Raw genomic sequence first — 26388 nt, forward strand, 5'->3', positions numbered from 1 at the left:
ACAGTCACTGGTTCAATTGCCAGTCAGGGCACCTGCCTGGGTTGTGGACCAGGTCTCCAGTAGGGGTCATATGAGAGGCAACTATACATTGATGTTTCTCTTCCTCTCTTTCTCTGTCCCTCCTTCCCTTCTCTCTAAAAGTAAATAATTTTTTCTAAAAGAAACATTTTAATGACATTTATTCAATAAACATTTATTAATATTTTCCTTCTCATTAACCCGGAAATAAAAATATCCTTCCTCTTAGTAAAGACAAACTAACAAACCAAATTCATCTACCCTTCTGTGCTCTGGATCACATTCTATGGCACCTCTAGGATTTGGGTCCTATGGTTATATTCTTTGTTCTCCTGCATCATGAATTCCTCTTAATTTATATGGTCACCTACAATACATAAAAATATACTCTCAATCTCTAAGGTTAAAAGACAAAAAATAAGTAAAACCATATTCTGACCCTACATTTCACTTCTAACCACCTTCACATTTCTCTCTTCCTTCTTAGCCGAATTTCTTAAAAGCATTATTTACACAACCTGTTCACTCCCCACTTATTATTTATACTTTTTTAAAAAAAGTCCATGTAGAATCTTGCCCAACTTTTACCACTAAAATGGCCTCTATGTTACCAAATCCTATCCTGTGTCCTCAACTTACTGACTTGACGAATGTTTACTGTGCACCTTCCATACACCAAGGAATCTTCTGGTGACTCAGCACACAGCAGAGTAGAAAATATTCAAATATCATTGACTTTAGGAAGCTTATATTCAGATGACAACCAGCACTATGAAGGAAAATGAGAAGGGGAATTTAAATGCCAGCAAATAGATGCCATTTTAAGTAGGGCGTAGGAAAGACCCCACTGAGAATATGAGATTTAAGCAAAGGCATGAAGTGTGTTGGAAATTGAGCCATGCAAATTATCTGAGAGAATAAGTTCTCAGACAGAACCATGACTGCAAAGTATCTAGACAGGAGCACTTCAGACACTCTGGGAACTGGCAAGGATGCTGCTGCGGCCAGAGGAGTTGGGAAGGAAGAAATGAGGTCAGCAAAGCAGAGGGCTGAATCACGTAAGTCAATTAGACAAGCCCTTCCTCTGATAGGGACACAACCATTACAGGGCTCTGAGCTGAGGAAGGGCACTAACTGACTTAGACTTTAAAAATATTATTGTGGCTGCTTTATTTCTAATAGACGAAAGGAATGAAAGCAGGAAGACCTTTTAGGAAGAAGCTGTGATGATGGAGACAAAAGGTGGTGGCGACTGGAAACTGGGCATCTACAATAAAGGTGCAAGAAAGTGGTTACATTATGGGTGTTTTGAAGGTAGAGCTTGATCATGACTTGCTGATGTGTGCAAAAAAAAATGAGGCATCAAGAAGGATTTCAAAGTTTTTTCTGAATAAGTGGAAAAAAGAAAAATGGTCATTTGTTAATATGAGAAAGACGGGAAGGAGCAGACTTTGTGAGAAAGTATCAGTTTGGTAACGGGGATGTTAATTTTGAGGAGCATATTAGGAATCCAAGTAGAGGGTTTGCAAAGGAACTTGCACGTATGCCACTGGGGTTCAGGGCAGAAGGTCTGAGCTGGAGACACAGTCTCGAGGGTCATCAGCACAGAGTGTTTATGTTTAAAGCCATAGGAGTGCATAAGATGCCCAAAGAACTCCATGAGGAGAAATCAGTGAGGTCGGAGAAGAGCCAGCAAGTAACATTCTTTTCCATTTTTATAAGATTTTATTTATTTAATTTTAGAAAGAAGGGAAGGGAGGGAGAAAGAGAGAGAGAGAGAGGGAAACACTGATCAGTTGCCTCTCACACACTCCTCAACCAGGGATGGAACCCGCAACCCGGGCATGTGTCCTGTCCAAGAATTGAACCAGTGGCCTTTTGCTTTGTGGGATGATGCCCAACAATGGAGCCACACTGGGCAAGGCGACAGTACCAAACACATATGCAGAATGTGTATCAATGAGGAGGGGAAAACCAACTGTGCGAATTTCTGTTAAAAGGTGAAATAATACAAATTTTGAGAATGGTGACCTCTGTTCGTCACTGGCACAGACGCTGCTTGGAAGTGGTCCAAGACAAACGGAATATAATGAATATGTTAAAAATTCTTCTGAGAACTTAATATGAAGGAGAACAGAAAACCTCCAGAGCATGGCATTCATTGACTGCTCCTTCTTTTCGAAATGTTCTATTTTCTGGGCTTTTACAAAAACCACTCTCAGTTTTCCATCTGCTATACCTAACTTACCTTGGTGGATTCTTTTCAATCTCTTGTTGGTTCCTCCTTGTCCACACACAATCTAAATCATGAATTTCCCAGGGCTCCATCCTGGATTTTTTCTTACGTTGCACTTTTGTTTATTTGGGGAGAAGTGATCAAATACCATGGATTTAAATGCTCACTTACTAGACTGAATTCCAAACAATGTTTTAGTTTAGAATTCTGCATGAACTTCAGCATTCCAAATGGTTCTAAACATCTTGCTTATTAGCATGCATATATGGTCATTTCTGTGATAACACAGATGTACTCTAGAACACAAATAATACAAGTCTCAAAGAGTACTTTTTCTTTCTTTCCACTATAAAACATTTTGTCCTTACAGCCTTTTGTATCTTACCAAGGAAACTTTAGAAATTATTTATAATTTCTTCTTTTCCTTCGTGCCAACTTCCAATTAGTCAGTAAGTCCTGTCAATTTCAATTCAAACTTATATAAAATCTGCTTTCCCTTCATTTTTTCCTTCACTATCCTAGGTCCAGCAGTCCTTATCTCTCACCTAGAGAAGGCAAAACAGTTACCTGACCCACTTTCGTTCTTCTACCTTGAGAGCACATTTTCCACAGCAATGTGAAGAGAAAAAAAAAAGAAGCCTCAAAGATTAAATGAAGTTTCTGCTTCTCTCCTGCTTAAAATCCTTCTAGGAATTCCTTATCACTGCCTGAGGACATGATTCTACAACATTACCTAAGGTCATTCTCACTGAATTTTGCTGCTTCGGCCACATGGGGAAATTTTAGTTTCTTCAAACATGTTCAGCTTTTCCTTCTGCGTGGACTACGTCTGCCCTGACGGGCCCACTCTCCTCCACGGCACTGCCCCTACCCCACTCTGCTCATTCTAAGCTTAATCCTGTCTTTTACCTCATTTCACAGGGAAAATATGTTCCCTGAGTATCTACCTATACTAGGTCCTACATCCCTATGTTATCCCCTATTCCAGCCCCCTCATTTATGTATTTATAGCAAACATTCACACTTACCTTTCTTTATTTGTTTAATGTGTATGTATTTGTATATTCAACTTGTTTTCTCAACTACATTGCAATAGCCATGAAGGCAAGGACTCTGCACTTCCCCTCATCCATCCTACCCCTTAGAGCAGCACGCAGATCATCCTCAATAAACGTTTGTTGAATGAAGGAATGGATGGCTGAATGACTGCTATGGCCAGGTCACAGTGGGACTATAAGACTGAATTGAATGGGCCTCTTAAGGAACTTCATTAATAATGGAGATAACTAAAGGTAACTATGCCACAAATATCTTATGTGTCTCATAGAAGTGTATCCTGATGGGTAGACATTTATAATATAAGAGCTGACATTTTTTTTCCAGTTCTTAGTGTTTATTTCCTTGAATAAAATTTTATTTAACACACAAAGTCTTTGATATAAGTTGCATTAACATATCTCAAAGTTGTATTTCATAGTTAAAAAAATAAAGTTTATGAAGATCCTAGATTAGTTAAAAAACTACAACAAATTTTGAATCAAGACCTCTTTTTTCCAGGAGTTGCATTTACAATCATGAATGAATACAAAAAAAAACTTTACCATTCACAAATTATATTTAAATTATTTTATATTTTTAGATACATGCATTAATTTTTCACTTTTATTAAACTATGGTTTTTAAAAACTGTTTTATTGAAAATAGAAAAAATAGACATTCACTTACAGAGAAGAGAAAATGTGAAATCAGAAATATAAGCCTTCTGTAATGAAGCAATCAGCTCAAATTTAAAAGAAATTTTGAAATAATCAGTGTGTTTGCTCAGGGATCAAACAGCATTCAATTTTACTGTGTTGATGAGAAAACTGGATGTCAGAATTTAAGGAGTTAAAGAAAAACTCAATTAGCTCATTCATCAGGTTAGGTTAGATATCTGAAAAATATTTAATCTGACTATGATGGACATTTTATCATATGCTGCACATTTTCTTTCTCATGTTTCCAGGCATTTATTATAAAGAGATATAAATTATTCTGTCAACTCGTTTTGCCAGGAAACATGCTATTACTCCTCTGACATCTACCACAATTGATCTCCATGTTACATGAGTTTCCAGTTTGTGAAAAATGGTTAATTACATGGTTATAAGTCATGGTGTGAGAAATAGTGGGTATTCAGAACTGTTATTGCATTCGAGAACTTCATATAGAAATGAACTTGTGTTCAAGTTACTAATTTTTCCATGTTTGTTTGTTAATTTTATCTTTATTTATTTGTTCTTCAAAAGATTGATCTTTTATTTTGCACCCTATAAAAATCAGCATACCTTACACTATTTTAATAAGTACTTTCCTTGTTACTGTTTTTTCCTGCAGTATCTTTAATACCTTTGTTTCTGCCAGTTACATAATGTAGAACATGGATAATTTTACCTAGAAATGGAAATAAATTATCAGAATAATTAGAACACCTAAGCAGTAACATTTTATGGATTAATAAGAAACAAAATAATCTCTGGGAAAATAGACTATAGAACAGAGGTTTGGAGGGAAGGAGAAGAAAACACAGAATCTAGATTATTTACTAAAGTATTCTTAGAAAAAAATCATGATTTTATGAAAAAAATGGAAAAAAAAAACCAAGATTTGAATCAAGACATTATGATTCCTCAAGCACCATTTACTACTATGCTACAGAAACCAGTGTTGCTATTGCCATCGTATTACATCATAAGGAACTCTACCTCAGCAATGTATAAATTAATCCATAAAAAGATGCAAATGTATCATAAGTACAGACTTAATAACATAGCTCTATAACTTTTGGGAAGACATTAGCTTCAGCAGATATAAAATGTTTTTCCATCCTACCATAAAATAAGAAATAAAGACAGAGAAAAAAAATGAGGAAGGAAAAAACACTGTAACAATACTATTTATATTGGAAGGGACATCACTTTTTTTTTCTGTTGGTTTTGATGACATTATCTTGATTAAAGAGTCCCTTAGGCAAAGACATTATTGGAATTTTTTTTTATTAAGTTAAAAGAATAGAACTTGTACCACCTTTAAAATATGTTATACTCTAAGTCTCCTCCCCCCAAAAAAATACTTAGGAATAATATTCTCTTTTAGGGTATGAGACAAGTTAGTCCCACTAAGATTCAGATGGATTCTGGCCTACAGCCCTACATATCATTTAATTAAGTGGGGATGCACTATGCAGAGCTATTAAGTAAGTCATATACCTGAAGAAGCAAAGAAATGTAGCATGAAAACACATTGTAAATTATATAGGAAAAATTCTCAGGAAGATTAAAGTATATTGCAGTATTGCAGGATTATTTATACACAAAGGTATACTAAAGAAAAATTCAATATCCAAGAAAATGAGATAAAATAGAAGAGTTATTGGACAATGAAGAGAAAGGCTTAAAATGGTGGGTCTTAATTTGCAAAATAATATTGGCTTAAAAGAGGACCTTGACCTCCTTTCCTTTCCTTGGGAGTTGTGGGAAGTCATTCCATTTTAGAGGATTTAGCATGAGATTTAGTTAGTGGATTTTCTCAAGTAATTTAATAGCTGTTGAATCAATAGTGCAACCCAGTGGAAAAATGATAAAAATTAAAATTTGTATATTAAGAATAAACTTCAGTAATTTAGCAATTCTTATGCACAAATTTAGGTAAAAAAAAAAAAGATGAGAGGCCAAAGCTTTAATTTACTGATTAAAATATTAAACATGGTTGGCATAGTTTATTAAATTATTTTAAAGATATAAATAAATCATTTAATAATAAAGTTGTCAAACATGTTTTTAACAATGATAGAGCAAACTTGGTGCCCCATTTAAGTATCCATGGATGAGTAATTTCACTTGAATCAGTGATAGATAGATAGACAGATAGTACGTAGATCTCTAGTGATCTCCTTTTCATAAAGAAAATACAAAAAACACATAACTTTAGAACAAATAAAAAAAACAATATTTGACTCCAGACATTACGGTGAGAGGGATAGACTTTGAGAAAGAGAGAGAGATTAGACAGATGCCAGAACAAACCCCACACCAACTACTGCCGAGTCATTGCATAAACCAGAGGAAGGACACAGTGTCTATCTCTTCAGTCAGGTCTGTAGCTGCCACATCACACAGTGAACAAATAACTGTGGCTGCACAGTCATGGTTTATAGTCGCCGAGACTTTATTAAAAATAAACATACAAATGAATGAAGTCATCATGGAAAGATATATGCTGTATGAGAACATATTCATAAACCATGAACAGTATAATTTAAATTAAGATCATATAGAAATCTAGTTCATTTGGCTAATTCTCATTTAGAGTTAGAGATGCAATAACAGCTCCCCTAAAATTTATTCTCATAACTATATACAAATTTTGAAACAAAACCTAAATATAAGCATGCTCTCAAATGTTCTGTCATCTACAAACAATTCACTGAAAGTCACTGATATACCATTTAAAAAAGAAATTTAACCACTTAAGATTAACACAAACTACCCAAGAAAAAAGTGTAATAAATATATAATCTACCTCCCTTATTTGTGAGTAAATTAACATTCAAAGATATCAAACAATTTTAAAAAGTTAACCGCTAACATAAGTGAAATTCCAGTAACGCATTTTAGATCCCTGGTTTAATATCGGTGTGTCCCCTAATTTCTTAAACTGAATGTTGGCAGCTTTCTATTTACCTCAGATTTATCCTAACCACTGAAAATGCCCCTCTATAGGCTAATTTTGCATTATCTATTCATCATTGGTTCTCATATTTAGTTTATGAACTACACAATATCACAAGAGTTCAATATGAATGCGACAAATAGTTTCTTGGGAGAGGAAATTTACAACTAAAATAACACAATGAAGCACACCATATGAAAAAATATCATACCGATGGCAAATATAAATGAGAAATGAACATGATAAATATAGTTTCCACGAGGTATTACATATTGTAACAAAGTGTAAAGCCTGATTTCAGCAAATGAGTAAACATTTCCATATATTTGTATGTGTGGAGTACGTGTCAGGTTAGAGCAGGATTCTTCCTGACTTTGTTTAAGTGGAAACAGTGATTTAGTAGATATTAAGATATTTAAGTGAAAGTAGGATATTCAGCTTCTTGTATGAATCTCCTTCAGAGGAAATGTAGAAGAATCTCTTTTGTGACTCTTGGACTCTTAAGGCAGAGCAAGATGAAGAAGGTGGGCCAAGAAGAGAGATCGAAGAAAATATTTCCTTTGAGACATCTCTTGTAGGTCGGTTAGTACCCTGCCCAGTGCTGTCTATGTGATCTCTCATTTATGAAATTTGTCTCACAAAGTTCACACACACAAAAGACTGGTGTCTATTTATGTCCGACAAAGCTAAAGTCAAAGTCACACATGAATCAGCTAAAACTCATATCTGTTGGGGAAATCTAGAGAGGAAGAGAATAAGCCTGAATTTTTTGTGTTTCTTGTAGCAAAGATTTGTTTTCTGTTTCACCAACAATGATCATGCATCACATGGCATCATCAGAGGACCTGCCCAGGTAGGCCACCTGAAGGGTAAAAAAATATCTCAGCCAAAGAACGCTGAGGGTGTCAAGTGTCTGGGATGGACTTGGGCAAGTGTCTGTTTAGGATATGGGTGAATCCCCCTGGGATGAGCAATCGCAGAAGACAGAGGCCAGCTGGAATCACTGGCTAGGTGCCAGGACTGGTCATGCCGGTCAGCCTGAATATCAGGACCGGAGAGCATATAGCCAGGACTTAGGACTTATTCCAAACCAGTTACCTTTACCTTCTCTGCCCTCCACTCCGTTTGACCTTAGAAAAACCTGAAAGAGTGGCAAGTGGGAAGCTTAAATGAAGAGGACAATAAAGGTCTAGAGACCAGGATGGCCGATCTTTACCCTCTCCTTTCTTTACACAGGCACCAGGCTAACAATGCCTGGGAGAAAGAGAAGGAAGAATTTGATGATCAATCAAATTTAGTGATTTGATTAATATCTTGGACTTGGTATTCTAATTACAGAATTCAAACTGTTTCTCGCTTTATGGATTAATTTTTATCTCTCTAAAATTCATAAGCTAAACTCCTAACCTCCAGTGCCTTTACATGTGGCTCTATTTAGACATAAGTTCTATAAAAACTAGTTAACTTCAAATGAGTTCTTTAGGATGGCCTCTAATCAAATATGACTGATAGTCTTACAAGGAGAGGACATTTGGATATGCAGAGACAGACCCAGGTATGGGTAAGCACAGAGGAAAGCGAGATTAGGGCACAGCAAGAAGGCACCCATCATAAGCCAAGGAGAAAAGCCTGCAAAGATCAAGAACCCTGGCACCTTGATGTTGAACTTCCAGCCTCCAGAACAGTGTGAAATAAGTGTCTGTTGTTTAAGGATGTTTTGTTATAGCAGCCCTAGCACACTTATTCACCAGTTTAAGGTGCCCTCTGGACCTAAATGGATTTTCATCCTGTGGCAGGTGCATGTAGATGGTGTTTTCTTTTATAAAATTAAAATTTATTAAAATTTGTCAATATAGCTAAGTGTGAAAACTAGATAAAATCTGAGGCTTTTCTTAAACCTTAATGCACATCTGATATTTTTCTTTTTGCATATAGTTACAATACTTTGTGATTCACAGAATGAGTATCCTTATGGGAACAATAAAACAGGCCAGTGGTAGATAATCAGAACATACTGAATTTGAAACATTCATCACAATTCTTAAATACGAGTGTAAGCCTCCTCAATAACTTTGTGGTAGAAAAAAGGCCTGTACTACATGTCTCACAGAGGGATTGAAGGCACAAAAGAAAAAAAAATAAATAGAAGTTGGTTTCAAGTAAATTCCTGTCTTTCAACTTTAAAATGAAAATATTAGAATTTTGTTGAAAGCCTTTATTTTATGGATTTATTTTAAATTGCATAGGATGGGGTGGGAATCATAATTTTTAACTATGGATTCTAATGTTCTGAAAGAAGGCAGAACTTGAAGTACAATTATCATATTCAATAAATCATTAAGTTTTAGTGGGTAATAACAGCCAAAAGCTGAATAAAAATATGAAAAATTACGCCATCATATTTTCTCAATGTATTGCTGTGATTTTGAAAGTTTCTGGCGTTCTTGTAGTTGAAGAGTACAACTTAACTTCCACAAGAGGGCGCTTCACCTGATCTGCTGAACATGCAGAGTTTAATATGGTAGCCACTGGCCACTTCTGTCTTCTGAGCACGTGAATGGTAGGTAGTGAGACAGAAGAACTAAAATTTTAATTTTATTCCATTATAACTTATTTTCATTTAAATTTAGAAAAAAGGCAGCACAAAATATTTTTCACTAAATACAATTTTATTGTTTTAGTAAACTGTATCCGTGCACTGCTTAGACGCAGAATGACCGTGAAAGTGTTAGGAGTATACACTGATGTAACATTATGATGTGTTTATTTAAATATTTTGTGCAAACAGTAAATTCCAATGAAACATAAGGAAATCATAATTGCCAATACATTTAAATACTAATTATTTTATTTGTAAGTTAATTATTCTTTAATAAAATTAATTTCTTCCTAATGAAAACTTAATTGTCAGTATGAGTTATGCTGTGTGAAACATACACATATATGTATATACATAGATTTTTGAGACTCAATTGAAAAATAAAATACAACAAACTTAACACTTTTTACATTGTGTTGAAATGTTAATATTTTGGTCATATTAGTTAAATGTAATTAAAATGAATTTTGTTTCTCTTACATTTTATGTGGCTGCAAGAAATTTTACAACTGTGTGTGTGTGTGTGTGTGTGTGTGTGTGTGTGTACATAGCACTGTGAAGCTGAGCTACCTTTAGAGCAACTTTCCCGAGTTACAGGCATAGGGAGCAGACTAAGCCAGAAAGTTTTAGACCTGGAAAGAAGTCTAGTATTCCATTATCTAGTCACCTCAAAATCCTGAGATGTTATGGAAAGCATTCAAGTTCAGAGAGTGGGTGTTCTACCCAAATCTACCAATTTCTAGTCCAGTGCTCTTTCCAGAACAATATGTGTGTGAACAGAACCATACTTGTGCAAAGAAAAATTTATTCCTGGGTATCTTTACCTGTTGCTACTTTCCCAATATTAGTTTTTATTATTGTTTCTCACTTAAACAGCTGTCTTGTGTAAAAGCTTGAAAGATTTTTTACATGGATAAACTAGGAAAATTAGCATATGCTTGGAAATTTCAACAAAATTTCATGACCACAAATCTGGAGCCTCGTGTTAGCTATAGAAACTTGGTGTAGTACTTGTTACTACATTTTCTGTAGGAAGGAAGAATGTAACATGGCTTTTTTTCTTGTTAGACCAATAATATAATGTTTAAATTTGACCTTTTCAAATAACAGTGCACTGGGGCATTATGAAACCAATGCCTTTTCTGATAAGGGTTATTATATTTCTTTCACCTCAAGCTGTTTTATTTTTTTATAGCCACAGATTTCTTCTTGGGTTTTCCGATAACAGTCAGTATACCTAATATAATAAAGCAATGAATAAGCCTGTAAGAACAGATGTTTTAGTGTTTGTTGTAGCCTATGCACATCTGGTAGGCAAGGAATACACTCTGCCCATATACCACATGGTTAATTTTTAAGACAAATGCCTGTTAAGTATTTGGTATAGATTTCCTAGGAATAATTTTCTTTATATATCTAATATATTGAAAACTATATTAAATGAATTATTTTAAAAAATCAACAAACACCTATATTATATAATCAAACAAATATGAGTCCCCGAGAAGCTTACTGTGAAAGGTGGGGATAGTCTTATTTCAAACAATACTGCTCTTAGTCCTAATATGCTTGAAATTGCCCTACAAGTCACTTTTAGTCAAACAGTAAGGGGAATGATGCTTCACCTGCTGCTGCTACTGATAATAGTAATAACAGTTACCATTTTATATAATTCTTAACCTGGTAGACACTCTTCAAAGTGTTTATGTATATTAACTAACTTTCTAATGGATATGGTTTTATTAACACAACACTTTTAATCAAGTACAATGTATTGACATGATTTTTTATTTACTCGCCAAATTTGATTCTCAATGAATTTTAGCCTTTTCTCAAAATAAAGAATCTATTCTATGAATTTGCATATTTGAAGACAATTAAGGCTGGAGAACATAGTAAAATTATCATAGAACTTAGAAGCAAAAAAAAATCTCTAAGGATTAAGAGCTGGTTCTACTATTGTCTAATGTGGCCTAGAAAAATAAGCCTGTTTCTCTGGGTGGCACAACATCAGCCCATTGCGGAGCAAGAGGTTCACAGCTCCTGCTTGACACCTAGCCTGATGGCTTTATGCAAGGCCTGCCTGCATAATTTATCCCAGATCTTTGTTTCTTGTTTGGTAAGTAGAGAGAATAATATATTAGGTTGGTCAAAAAGTCCATTTAGTTTTTTTCTGTAAATTAAAAGGCACTTTTTTTTTCATTTTCACCAATGACTTTATTGATTTGGATTTGAATACATTGGTTATTTCCTGCTATTGCCTGCAGGGGGTAGAAGCCAGGGGTGCTGCTAAATATCCTCCAAAGCATAAGACAGCCTCACAACAAAGACTTATTTGGCCAAATATCAATAGTACTAAGAAACTTCTCAAACCACTTTGGACATGTACAATCAGTCACTGCACCCTCTCCTTATACTACACAAATCTTTTTTTTTTTTTCGTTTCATTTGCTTTCTTTACCTTTCATGAAATAATAAAGCATAATACACTGAAAATATTGTGTATTTTCTTCCATTTTCAATATTTAAATGGCTACACAAAAATTCACCAATTCTGATATTCTTTATTGCATGCTGATATGACAGCTGTCACAATACAATCTAATAAAATTTTTGAATGAAATTAAAGACATGTAAGCAATCCTAGAGCTATCATACAGAGAAAAACTAGGCAAACAGTGTAGCCAACTCAATAATTGATGGGTATTATGAGAATTGCATGAAATGATGCAATAATTATTTTATAATTATTACAAATAATTATAATTATTTATAATTATTATATTATTATAAATAATAAATATTTTATAAATTGTGACATTTATGAATGTGTAATATTTAATTATTCCTTTAACATTCATTGGGCATCTCTAATATGGTAAACTCTGGGTATACAGAGTTAAAAAGACACAGATGTTATCTTTAGAAAGTTGTAAATTATAAAACCAGGTAACCATAAAACAACTCAGAATTTGCTTTCTAGCTTTTATACAGTAAATGAAACATTTATATATCTGTATCTTCTAATTTACACAGATATAAGCTATTATTTAAAGTCAGTCAAGAGTAATAGAGAGTACTACTTTTTGCTTTTTGCTGTTCACTTTGAATTTGTCATGAATCAGAAGGTCTGGTGTGATATTGAGAATATTTAATAACAGTTGGTTGAGACTAGAAACTGAACTGTGAATGTCAGCCACAGAAGTATCCAGAATGCACCCTACCATACCAGCTATCAGCCATTTGTTATGCTATAGGGCAATCCAGTGGATCCCGAAAGAGATGAGCAATTCAGGATTTGGAAGGCAGTGCTGGTACTCTGGGTCTAGAGGAAGTGGCTATATGCTAATCACTTCTATTGCGATATTTAATGATCTCTGCAGCCATTATGGACTAACATAGTTTTATACCACATAAAACTATGTCACATCTAAAAGTTGTCACATCTTCATTCTAACCTAAAACTACCCGAATCTTTCAAGACTCAAGTCACGAGTCAGGGTCAGGTATTCTGAATGTTTTCTTGAGCCATGCATTCTCTTTCACTCCCCACGTGAGTCCACAATTTCTGAATTTTAATACTTCATAGTTTTTAATATGATAATAACTCATCTTTTCACGTCCTAGTCGGGAAACTCTCTGATTTCAGGGACTGTGTCATATCAGAGCCTAGCACCGTGTCTGGTGCAGAGTTGGTGCTCAGCAATGTTTTTGTTGAACAAAATTGGACAGATGGGCAAATGAACAAATAAACAAATGTGCTATAATAGATCTCTAATAGGGGTTTCAATTTTTAAAATATTTTAATTTCATTAAACATCATTAGCAATGTGCCTGCCTCATTTATAACTTTGGGTAATTAAATAACTAAAGAAAGCATCAGGCTAAAGAACGATAAATTCATTGTCAGATGAAGCTAATTCTTTCCATCATACCTCACAGGGTCATTTCCCAAAATATGTCCTGTGTTAAAAGTAGTTCCAAAATAAGTTTAAAGGGCTTATTTGCTGAAATAAAATAATTCAGCTTAAATTTGTTCAATTGTGTGTTTCCAAAGCTTTTCGAGCTACAGCATTGACTCCAGTATAAACACTAAATACCCCACAGCTGTGAACGTGAGGAAACTCCAAACTTAGTGTCTCTGTCATCTGAATAAACTTCCTAAATTGCCTTTAGCTATTTATATTTTTGAATTTAAAATAAAGTATCTAGGGATTTTAATTTAATTTGATGATGCCCTCTTCAAATAGCATGATAAAATTGCCTGCAGAATAAATGTAAGTAAGGTCCACAAGGCTTAATGCCTCAGACCCCATTTTTCATGCCGACATGGAAGAATCAGTCATATACAATGTGTTTGACTGCTTGAATATGCTGTGCTTGACTGAAGTCCTTTGTAGGTCGTTTTGTGTAATTACTTGTGTAATTACTAAAACCAAATTACTTGTTCAATATACAGGCTCTGGTAGAAGTAACACCTGTTTGAGTGTGGTTGGTAGGGTAATAATATGGGTGTCATAATTCATAGTTTTAATTCAAACATTCCACCTAAAATGTCATATGGTATGCTTGAGTGTGATACTGGCATGTTGCAGAATTGCATGCTCATGATTTTGTAATAAAAAGAGGTGCTATTTGTGCTGGACCCTGTATTTATGTCAATAGAATTTATAAAACTGAAATTTGTTTATTATACACCAGCTTTATCTGTTACTTCTGCTATGTGTTTATCCTTAGGTGTTATAGCAAAATTGCCCTCACTACAGATAGTAAATGTGAGCAGTAAGGATTATGTGTGAAAACTATCACATATATTCATATGCAAATGAATACTAAATGGAACACTATTGAATCACCAGAAAGCACTATAATAAAAAAATGCAACTTTTGTAATCTACCAAATATACTTTAACCACAATAAATTTATACTGTTATAGACTAAAAAAGCATTATTCATGAGTTTATTACATTATAACAATTTAAAATACTTCACAGAAATAACATTAAAAAGAAAATGCCAACTCAAAGTTAGTTGGGATAATAAAGATAGTAAATATTGTAACCATAAGTATTTTTTGAAAAAGCACATTGCAGCTATAAATGAAGCTTGAATATTAGTAAGTCAATACATAATATATATTAGGCTTATTTAGGAAAGATAATGTAAATATTTCCTTGAGGAGATCAATTTCTCACTTAATAAAACCCACCTTAATAGGTGAGCTGTTTGAAAACTTTAAACTTTTGCATTTCTCATTCCTATTAATTTTGACATTGTAGAATTTCCTTATTCTTTGAGCACCTTGGATTACTCTGATTTAGGAGAGTTCTTCTACAACTTTGAGTGAAAATTACATCTTTAAAGTCCATACCCAAATATTAGTCTTGAGAGTCATGCTATGGTGAGAGAGATTATGGAATATGAATTTCAAAAAGTTCCTTTTTCAGCTCAAGAGACAAATCAGGAAGACTCAGATAATAGACCTTAAAAAAAGCCGTGATTAGGGAGAATTCAGGACATGACAAAAGAAGAGCTCTCCCAAGGTCCAAAGAAGCAAGAAGTCTAAACTGTCCCATTGTGTAAAAAAAAAAACTCTTTTGCAAGATGAAGTAAGGAAGAGTACAACCATCTATATAGATTTGTTACGTGCCATTTGCTTAAGGAATAATTCTGAATCTTACAGTATCAACTTACGGAGCACGCAAGCCCCATGAAGACACACCTGCGTTCAGCAGAGCAGCAGAGTAATGTGTGTCCAGCCACTGGTAGGCTTACAGTTTGATGAATGATGAGTGTTAGGTGGCAGATAGGTATGGTTAAGTGAGTTAAAGAGCCCCACCTTGCCATGGGGCTATCCTGGTATGGGAAAAAGAAACTGTGGGGTAGAAAATGTGGCTTAAAGAGTTTTAGCAGAAGTGGAGATGGTAGACCCAGCAAAAAGTGTCACAGAGTCAGCAGAGTAGGAAAGGTGGAAAACTGACCGTGCTAAAAGGGCACACAAGTTGCCTTGTGGACACCAATGGTAAACATATGCAGGGATTTCAGTTGCCAAGAAGTGACATCACCATTGAAACCAGCTAATATTTATGAATAAGAACAAGCATTAATAAACAGACTAGTCCATTTCATCCTATCACTATTAGGGCTCAGAGGATATCACTTGCATCTAGACTTTTTTTTTTAAAGGAAGAAGGCAGTGATCTAAACCTTAAAAGTTTCAGCATCTACCCAAACGTTACTGAATTAACATAAAAGAGACTATTCTAGAAGAGATTGAAAAGTTTTAAGTTTAGTCTATTATCAGAAGGAATCTGTGGGCCAAATTAAAATGTTGCTGTATAGTGATATTTTTGTTCAGTTTTCCAGTTGTTGAGTGAAATATTTTAAACCCACTATATGTTTCAGAAAATATTGTCCATATTATAAGTGCATATTTGATATATTATCTCCAATTCACAATAGTTGCCCTATTTGAAGATAGTAATCTAAACCACAACAATTTTACTAAAATACTTCTAGCTTCTCACAAATTCCAAGTGATTGTAACATGCAGTTAATATAATTTCCCTTTCACTTTATAAAATATATCAATAAAAGTTTGTGTGTATGTATGGATTAAACACTGACTGAGAAAGAATACTTAGTAAATATTAAATAGTTTTTAAAGAAACAAAATACTGGCTTAAGAAAGAACATTTAGCAAAATAAGCATTAAAGACCTTTTAAAAATAAAATTGTGATATTTTTCCTTTTTACTATTAGAGTCATTCCTATCAATGAATATTAATTCAGGTCCTTAAAAAACAATGAAAATTGTATAACGGAATCTCCATTTACTCCTGAATATGCTGATTTCTGTGACTATTTCTTAAGTGCATACACTTTTGTTCTTTTACACTTGACTCAAAAGCCTATTATCATGTGACTTTAAGCAATCCTCTTTATCAAAATCTGATTTAATGTTTCCAAGAGTAACCTTTTCTCATGAATGATGTCTATCACTCACATGTAGTCTCAGCATTAATACATAACATTAACTCAATCAGAATAAAAAGAACTAGTAAAAAAGCAAGATAAAGGAAATAACATTATTACTAACATACTACTTTATTTCTAAAATCTCATTTTATGGGCATATATATATGTGTGTATAGATTATACGTATATATGACATACAATGTGTTGTGTATATAAACTGTAAAACTGTATCCCAACTCTAAATATAGTCACATGGCTTAATTTTTAATTCATGAATGTTAAAATGTATAGCAAGATGAAGTATTTTACTATAAACTATGTTTGACTAGAGTGAAGCAAATTAATCACTAGCATTGTTTCTGACACACAACACTTAGCTCAGTTTACCAGGCTGTGTATTGAAGTGGAATTTCTATTTGAGGGAAATTTGAAATTAAATGACAGCCAGTTTACTGTCAAACACACCCACAATTGATGCACTGAATTTTGAGCTAGAAAATGTATAAAGATTGGTAAATGAATTTTGAAGACAGAAATGAAAAATTAAGTATAGTCAGCTATGAAAGAATTTAATCCAATCATTTTATCAGCTAATGTGGTAAAAGTCCTTAAATTTTATACTGGTACAACTGTAAAAATATACACTTTCATCACAAAAAAATCCTTTTGGGAGTTTTTATTGGCCATTTTAGACAGATCAATGTTTACTTAGACAAACCATTTTGCCTACTAAATACATTATTTTCTTGATCTCTGATGACTGTGTTGATAATGTACTAATTAAGATGATAAATCTGAAAGACTAGACAGGTTCATAAAGCAAAAAGAAAAGAGAAGTTTCTTATTTTTAACCCCTCAATAAAATAAAAGAGAATTTCCAGGTGAAAGTAATTATTTTGAATTGACAGTGATGTGAAGAAAAATGATGATTTTAATAAAAATCAAAAGAAAATAAACCAAAAATATAAGACTAGAAATTATTCTCAGACACTGAAGATCAATAAAATTCAATGTCCTGTTCTCTCAAAACTCAATTAATGAAAATAACTAGCTTACCTTACAAATTTAAAATAATGCAGTTTATGTACAAAAAGGAAATTATTTTGAGATAGGGATTCAGTTTATGAATTTTCCCACAGCATGTACCCACTAAAAATTAAATAATACTATAATGTGAAAAAAAAAACATATTCAGCAAGACTTCTTGAATTATGCTGACAAAGCCCTCCCTGTTCACTGTCTTTACTGAGACTCCTATTTGCCTATGCTCAGCATTTCCATGACAATGAACCACACCTGTGCTGTCTGAACCACAGTTTTGATCTTCACTTATGGTGTCACTCTCTCACTTGCAACCTAGAAATCACGCACCTGACCCACAATGATAGTTATCGAATAGAGGAGGCATTTTATGATTCAAATGGTGGATATGATTCCTAGTCTTATATCAACAATGGACATATAAAGGTACTGATGTCGGGCCCTGTTTTTAAACCTGGGCTAATAATGTATGATTTAAAAAATTCAGTTATACAGAGCAAACTGCTTCTCATTTTTAGTTACAAAAATAAGTTCTGTTTTAAAATTGGGTTAAAGGAAAAGTGATTTTCTTGGGACAAACATTGTTTTCCACTTTTAATTGCTTGTTGAATTTGAATTTTATGTTTGATCACAATTTTTAAATGATTTGTACCTCGTGGTTAGAAAGTGAATTTCTCACCACTCCATAGGGTTGATTACCTCATTCCTCTGAAGTATCCTCCTTCACTGCATATCTCACATTTACTGTAAGAAGTTTTACTATCTTTTGGTTTGCACGACAAAGTGTCTGGCTACTGTGACTTTAACTGATGGGGAAATCAAGGCTCAGCCAACTCAAACAGCAACTGCTAGTCTCATTATTTAATCCTCACTGTCTGACTACAAATCCTACACTCTCTTAATATACTATGCTGCATCCCCAATAATATTATTTATCTTTTTTCAGTAACTGTGCAAATACACTTGTCAAAACATTTCCATGTGTAAACAATGGAGTAAAAACCCCCAAGTTATTTTAACATAAATTATGTGCATCAAAAATTCCAAGGGCCTCTGGGTAACTGAAGTTAATGGCAGTGCATTTTCAATACTACTTGAAAGATTGGTCCATGAAACATGTTTTCTTATCAAAAATATACACAGGTGATACAAAATTATGATAACCTCTTTGAGAATCTGCATAAAATATTATTATTCATACATTAAAATAGGCTCTACTAATATTGATATATCTGTTAAATTGAAAATAAGAGTCTATAAAATACTAAACTGCATAAGAATTACATGAACAATATTATGTAAGAAAAGAGAACAAAATCAAATGTGATAAAATCTATAAGGATCTAGAAGATTTAATCTACAAGATAGAATAGTGATATACTTTGACATTTGGAATTGATTAAATGCTGCAAGTCCTAAAGTTACATGTCCAAGACAAGTTTGTCATTATCTAAAGCTACAGCATCTGTGCACATTAAAAAAAAAGGTTAAATGTATAATAATTTAAAATGAAAAATACGGTAATAATATTTGTACTTGAATAACTGAGGTTTATGGATAAAGAATACTTTTAATAAACATCATCATCTAGAGATAAAATATTCTGTATTAGTAAAATGAGTGTCAACAAAAAATCTTCCAATTTGGAAATTAGGAAAACATCATCACAATGGAATACTACACAGCCGGAAGAAAGAAGGAGCTCCTACCCTTCATGACAGCATGGATGGGATTGGAGAGCGTTATACTAAGTGAAGTAAGCCAGGCAATGAAAGACAAATAGCATATGATCCCACTTATGAGTGGAACCTAATCAACAAAGCAAACATGCAAACAAAATATAACCAGAAATCAAAATAAGAACAAACTGACAGTAACCAGAGGGGAGAGGGGAGGGGGATAATGGTGAAAAAAGGAGAAAGGAACATGTACATGGGATCCATGGACAAAGCCAAAGCTGGGTAGCATCAAGCGGGGGGAGATGGGGATAGGTGGGGCAGGGTTGGGGAGTGGTGGGAGGAAAATGGAGACAACTATATTTCAACAACAGTAAAAATATTTTTAAAAAGAAAGAAAACATGATCAAATATTGATAGAAATGGAAAATAAACTGTAGGTTTGCAATAAGACCAAATGACAATAATATGTAGATGTCAACAAATAAATTAAAATTTTCAAATACCACATCAGGTTATACTATTTAAAAGTAGGAAATTGCACAATTCGAGTTCTCATTAAAAGAGGTTTAATAGAACTTGAATATAGGAACATTATTGAAAATAAACACTAAAATAGTAAAATGATACTGAAATTATTTTCATTAGGAAGAGCTGAAAATAAAAGAGGAAATATTTAAAAGCATAGAAGAGATAACAGAGGTTTAAAAGAAGAGACTTCCAGCAAAAAAGAGGTGCTTTTGTTGATTTTTGATAAGAGCAGACATATGGAATGGGGGATCTGGGAGAGGGAAAGCATTTTCTGTATCAAAGGGATTTTATTTAAATCAGTACTTTCCTTAGCACTCTTGAGTTACAACAGAACTACATTGTTAGCATGTTCTCAAACTCGGTTTAATCCCATTTATATTATAATATCTAAACCAATAAAGACGCAAGGCTATAACAGAACTTGATGGAAGCTCTATTGAGGAGAGCATGTTGTTGTATCTATGTGACTACTCTATGGATTATGCAATTAGCTCTAAAAACAGCTGCTAGCATTTAGGAACTCCTAGGAGTATACAGTCCATTGTCATGGTGTTTTATAAGACCCACGTTAAATAGAAATGCTATGAGGAAAGTAATCGTCTTTGGCAATCTAAATTCCATTAAACAACTAAATATTTAAAATATTTTAAATAATTGATAATAATTACTCAATAAAATGTTGAGTTATAAGAAACTCTTACACGGAGAGTTGGTTGTGACTGTTGTATATTATACTCCAGACATTTCCGATCTTGAATTACTTTTCATTGAGATATCACTGAAATTAAATGGTAGCATGGGATAATCTAAAAAGCATGATTCCCACTTCATGCTAGGGCATGTATATCAACGTGTCAGAATTATGATTTTTACAGCTATTTAAGTTTGCTTATTAGAGTTTTCAGTACACATTTATTTGATTGTAGTTTTAAAAATTGCTTCTCCAATTGAACTTATATTGTCTAAGTAAAATATAATTTGGAGATAATGCAACAAGAAAATCAAGTCTGCGCTTGATCTTAGCCAAAAGGCCAAGAAGCGATTTGAAAATCAAGTCTGAATCAGAAAAGTTTTAAAAGGATACAACGAAAAGGTATATTTTTGTATAATAAATTTTGTTCTTGAACTTTTTAGAAAATCATAGCTTCTATATTTTAGGCCACTTTATTTTCTCTTTATAATGTAAATATAGATTATAAGATTATACTCAAAATTATCATCTTTTAACTTTTTTCCTGCTGAAAATAGAAATAATTCATACCCCATAAAACACTTCCTTTCTGTTTTACTACAGTGAATTCATCGATATGCTATTTTTCAGTGATGAAACCAGACGGACAATGCTAGAAAATAAAACTGAATCCTGAAAATACTATAAAAGTCAATTTAGGATCAGCAAGTAAAATATTGAAAATGATAATTAAATACACAAATCTACTGGCAGCTTTGCACTACTGTCTTGTAATGCAAAATAACCCTATTGACCAGTTTCATGAAACTGTACTGCATAAAGCAAATGAAGTACCATTTTATTTTGGGAAGAGATTTATTTTTCCTCCAGAAAAGTCTATTTAAATAGAAATTTAGACATTTCTATTTAAATATAAAATGAGTACTATTTTATTCATATTAAGATAAAGAAGAAGAGGCACCTGATTTAAAGATTCTATGACCACATGGGTCATAGATGGTAGGCCTTTTGAATTTCCCCATGCCATCCGCCTTAACTCAGAGCAGAGGGGAAGCAGAGCCATACAATCTTGTGGATGAACAACTCAGGGGAGAAACACAGGCTCCACAACAATCACTCTTTTCAAGTAAAAGAAGTCCTCTGATTTTTGAAGTACAGAAGCATTTTAGAAATTTAAATTGGAAACTGAAAATATTGTTCAAATTTAAAGGTGACTTAGGTTAAAATGGAAAGATTCAAATTACTATGGTTTTGACAGTTATTTTTAATAATATATAATAAAAATTTCTATGAATATTTAATTTTTAATTTTAAAGTGTAGTGTTCTATGATGAGTAATATATTCTGAAGAATGTTAATATGCATAGCTTTAAGAGCACATTTGCATTCATATTTCTTTTTTAATTCACTACATCAGAAATATAAATTATTGATTTTTCTACAGTGGATTTTGTCTAAAACCTTTACTATCAAGTTACTTTTTTCAGTGAATTTTATTACAGCGATACCAAATACACTATTATAAGTGTCAAAATACCATCACATCACTCTGTTGCCATTAGTGTGAGAGATCGTAGTGATAGGGTGATAAAGAGAGGATGCTGGTCCTTGAAATATAAACTGACTGTTAAGATTCGTACCCCAGAAAAACATGTGGTCTAATACCATTTTGGTATAGACTATAAGCTGGCTAAAGTCACCATACTAAGTTTTCAAAGCGGTTAAGCCTGAAGACTACCAAAAAGGAAATCATTTAAAGAAAACAAAGAAATAGATGGGAAAATGTAACTGGCAATGCTCACTATTCCTTGAACAGTAGCTGATACACTACTGAAAATGAAATAAATTATTTACATAATAGTCTGAGGATAAAGTACACTAAACCCATATAATATTACTAAACACTGTAGAAGCTACAGTTTCATTAGTACTCCATCTTCATAATAATCTTATTATAAACAGAGAGTGTTTTCAAGTTATTATATAAAGTATTATATCCCACTTATTCAAAATTATACCTGTTAATAAAAATGGTAGATAAGAAACTTAAAAAGGTTAATTAAACTAGCAATAGCAGACACACTGCACAGGGGAGTTAATTTCAATTGAGGAAGAGACTGCTTACAACTGCAGGTTTTCTGCACTGTTTGGAGATTCAGCTTCAGGTAGCATGTCCAATTCCTGAAGCACTTTATGGAAGTAAAATACAACATCTGTCACATGCTACCTTTCAGATGTTGTCACATTCCTTGTCCTGAAACTGTGCTATAAAAATCAACTAAGTTTTACACTGTAATTTAGCTATGATAATATTATTACCCTAGCAAGAGAATGACCATTTTTGCTTGTTCAAATGACCATTTATTAATGCTAAAGATATGTTGCTTCTATCACAAAATGCAGCTGTGTATACAGAAATCATTGTACACATCAAAAGAGGCAGAAGTGGGCATGAAATATACCTTGATACGGAGCACTAAAGCCACGATATCTGTGATTGCTGTCGGTAACGAAATGCAGTCTGAGCCAGTTTTTGTTGCTGATAATTGGTGGCGGTATATTCATTCCAGACAACCTGAATTATGGAAGACAACAACAACGCAAATTTAAAAGGCTTTTCAGCAGTAAATGTTTTTAGTTGAATTGGGGCCCCCTAAAGTTTTTCTATCTGTACATTACAATATTTGTGACTTTGTATTATTAACTTTTAAATCACAGATGAAATAGTTGTTTTATGCATAGAAAAGTCAATAATAGAATAGCATAATTTCACACACATGTTGTGCCTATTAGGTTTCATGTATTAATAAAATCAATAAAGTGCCTATGGTTGTTTATTCACCCAAATTTCTTGCATAGATATTAATGAACATACAGGAAGCTGAGCTAATGGTGCAGGTGATCGTGTTCCCTATGTTATTATGGATACAGTATAGTTACAAAACAGAAAGAATTCAAAGCAATAGGTATACTTTTCCCTTCTAATATATTTTCAGTATTTCACATTTGGTGACAAGTTTCACAATTTCATTTCACAGGACAGAACTATTTTAACATAATTTCTCAATGCTATAAATTTTTTTGATTAACTTTCTTTATAAAATACAGGGTCTGACACAAATAATGCCCCCCTTTGTTTTTACAAAATCTTTTATTACAAAATCATAAGCATGCAATTCTGTAACATAACAACATCATACTCAAGCACAGAATATGACATTTTAGATGAAATATTCAAATTAAAACTATAAATTATTGCGCCCATATTATTATTACTCTACCTACCAAACTCAAGCAGGTGTTACTTCTGCCAGACCCTGTATATTTTTATAATGCACTAAAGATCTGCTCGATAAAAAATATATTCTATTTTGGATATATGATGTCTGTCCAGAAGGTATCTAGCCATGTTATATGAAAAATAGAGACATTTATTGAGAAACATACACAGTACAACATAGCTAGTCACAAAAAGTAAGAAAGCTTTTCATAATTCCCTTAGAGCAAAATCTTGAAACTATGCCCTAGATATTTCTAGGTGTGTTATAAAGCCAAGGTTTTCTCAAAAGAAATAATATTATAGAGTTAAGGAGACTTTTAGACTACAGTTTTCTCATAACTAGTATATGCTGTATCTTTACCATTCTTCAAAACATAACACTTTTTTCTTTATCAGAAGGCAAAATAAACAGCTGCTTTCTGTGTGTGCATGTGAGTGTGCCTGTGGTGCATATAACTCTTCTCCCAGTCAATCTAGGGAACCACTAGGAGGACACTGGAATATTTGTCACTGTGCATGTATAATCAGTAGTGAAGTTTAGAGATGATGATGAGAGCAAGCAGCCTTTATCCAACATCATCCTCCCTTACCCCCACAAACCAACATTACCTAGCATGTTTGGGAGATAACCATCACTCACAGTGACTGACGACCTGCTAAGTCATGGAAGTCTGAATTCACCTTTATTGTACCACTGTGCCCTTAGGTATATAGCCTGGGCTTGTGTACTAATGTAACCTAATTTTCTTGGCCTCTCCTATCAACAAGTTGGGTTTTATCCCATAGATTTCTCATGTCCTTTCCTTTTTTGGACTCTGTCTTTAACTTTATCAATACCATATTTTCTCTTTTTATAGTGGTGTTTCTCTTTATGTGTCCAGCCGGCTTGTTTTTCCTGTCAGAATTTAGTAAACATAAGTAATTCATCTGTATAATTTTAAGACTCAAGTTTTAAAATTTTCACTTCATTGCATCCATAAAATATCCATTTTACATTTACTCTGTCTGCTTATTGCTCAGTTTAGTTCAAAAAGAAATTTAATGAAAAAAAAATTTGGATTTGATATAATTTAATTTTCAATAGAGTAGCATGTTTCATGCCAGATTTTGATTTATAATTTGGTTCTCTTCAATTCCCTGATCTGATAAACATAAATATCCTTTCAGAAAAGTGTAAATTATTTTTGACAGACTGTACATATTTTTTTAATGTAATGAGTCTATATTTCATGGATGGTTGTAATACAGTAAAGTACAGGGTACTGGTTACCTAGTACTGCTTGTTAATTAAACACAACTTACACAATAAGGCTTTTCTCATGCTTTATGCAAAGCAGTAGTAAGTTAATCTACTCATCTTTGTACCCCTTTCACATGTTATCAGAGGATGTCTTAGAAATAGAAAACTAAAAATATGTGCCACATAGAGTCCATCAAACTAATTGTTTTTTTTTAATTGTAATTTTCCCATTGCCATTTAGTCCTCTTGTACCACTCTGTCCCGGAAATCACCAAACTGTTGTCCAGGTCCATGAGTGCTTTTCCCTTGATCTCTACACCCCCTACTCTCCCACCTCCCTTAGCTGTCATCCCGCTTTCCATCTATGAGTCTGTCTCTATTATGCTTGTTAGTTCAGTTTGTTCATCAGGTTCCACATATGAGTAAAATTATATGGTATTTTTCTTTCTCTGACTGGCTTATTTCACTTGTAATGTTTTCCACATCCATTCATATTGTTGCAAAGGGTAAAATTTTCTTCTTTTTTATGACTGAGTAGAATTCCATTATGTAAACGTCCCAGCGTTGTTTCATCCTCTCGTCTACTGATGGGCTCTTGGGCTGCTTCCATATCCTGGTGATTGCAAATAAGGCTGCAATGAACACAGGGGCACTTATGTTCTTTCAAATTAGTGTTTTGCGTTCCTTCAGATATATTCCCACAACTGAGATTGCTGGGTCAACAGGAAGATCCATTTTAAATTTTTTGAGGTATCTCCATTCTGCTTCCCATATTGGCTGCACCAATCTGCATTCCCACCAATAGTCCAAAAGTGTTCCCCTTCCTCCACATCCTCATCAGCAATTGTTGTTTATTTATTTATCAATGAAAACCATTCTGACAGTTGTGAAATATTTGTCATTTTCATTTCTGTTATGGTTAGTGATGTTGAGCATCTTTTCATATGTCTGTTGGCCATGTGTATGTCCTCTTTAGAGAAGTGTCTATTCAGGTCCTTTGCCCATTTTCTAATTCAGTTGCTTGTTTTTTTGATGTTGAGTTTTTAAGTTCTTTAAAATTTTAGATACTAACCCCTTATCAGGTGTATCGGTAAATTACGTTCTGTCCTCCTGTGGGTTGTCTCTTTATTTTGTTGATGTTTTCCTTTGCTGTGCAAAAACTCTTCATTTTGATGTAGTCCCATTTGTTTATTTTTTCTTTTGTTTCTCATTTGAGGAGACATATCTGATAAAATATTGCTATGAGCCATATCTAAGATTTTGCTGCCTATGTTTTCTTCTATGATATTTATGGTTTGGGTCTAACATTTAAGTCTTTAATCCATTTTGAATTTATTATTTTGTATTGTGTAAGAAAGTGATCTCATTTCATTTTCCTGCATGTATC

At 33.4% G+C, this 26388-nt stretch overlaps 1 protein-coding gene across 3 annotated transcripts in view; it reads right to left on the minus strand.

The window, feature by feature from the left end:
* Positions 1 to 26388, minus strand: part of CSMD3 (CUB and Sushi multiple domains 3) — an 891194-nt gene that overhangs the window by 575681 nt on the left and 289125 nt on the right. For all 3 annotated transcript variants that reach the window (XM_045861257.1, XM_045861256.1, XM_045861255.1), the window contains exon 6: positions 22944 to 23056. In XM_045861257.1, the coding sequence (XP_045717213.1) occupies positions 22944 to 23056 (113 nt within the window). The remainder of the gene's footprint in view (positions 1 to 22943; positions 23057 to 26388) is intronic.

The sequence above is a fragment of the Phyllostomus hastatus genome, unplaced genomic scaffold (assembly GCF_019186645.2).
Source record: "Phyllostomus hastatus isolate PE091 unplaced genomic scaffold, TTU_PhHast_1.1 phas_scaffold_21, whole genome shotgun sequence".
In the NCBI taxonomy this organism is placed as follows: domain Eukaryota; kingdom Metazoa; phylum Chordata; class Mammalia; order Chiroptera; family Phyllostomidae; genus Phyllostomus; species Phyllostomus hastatus.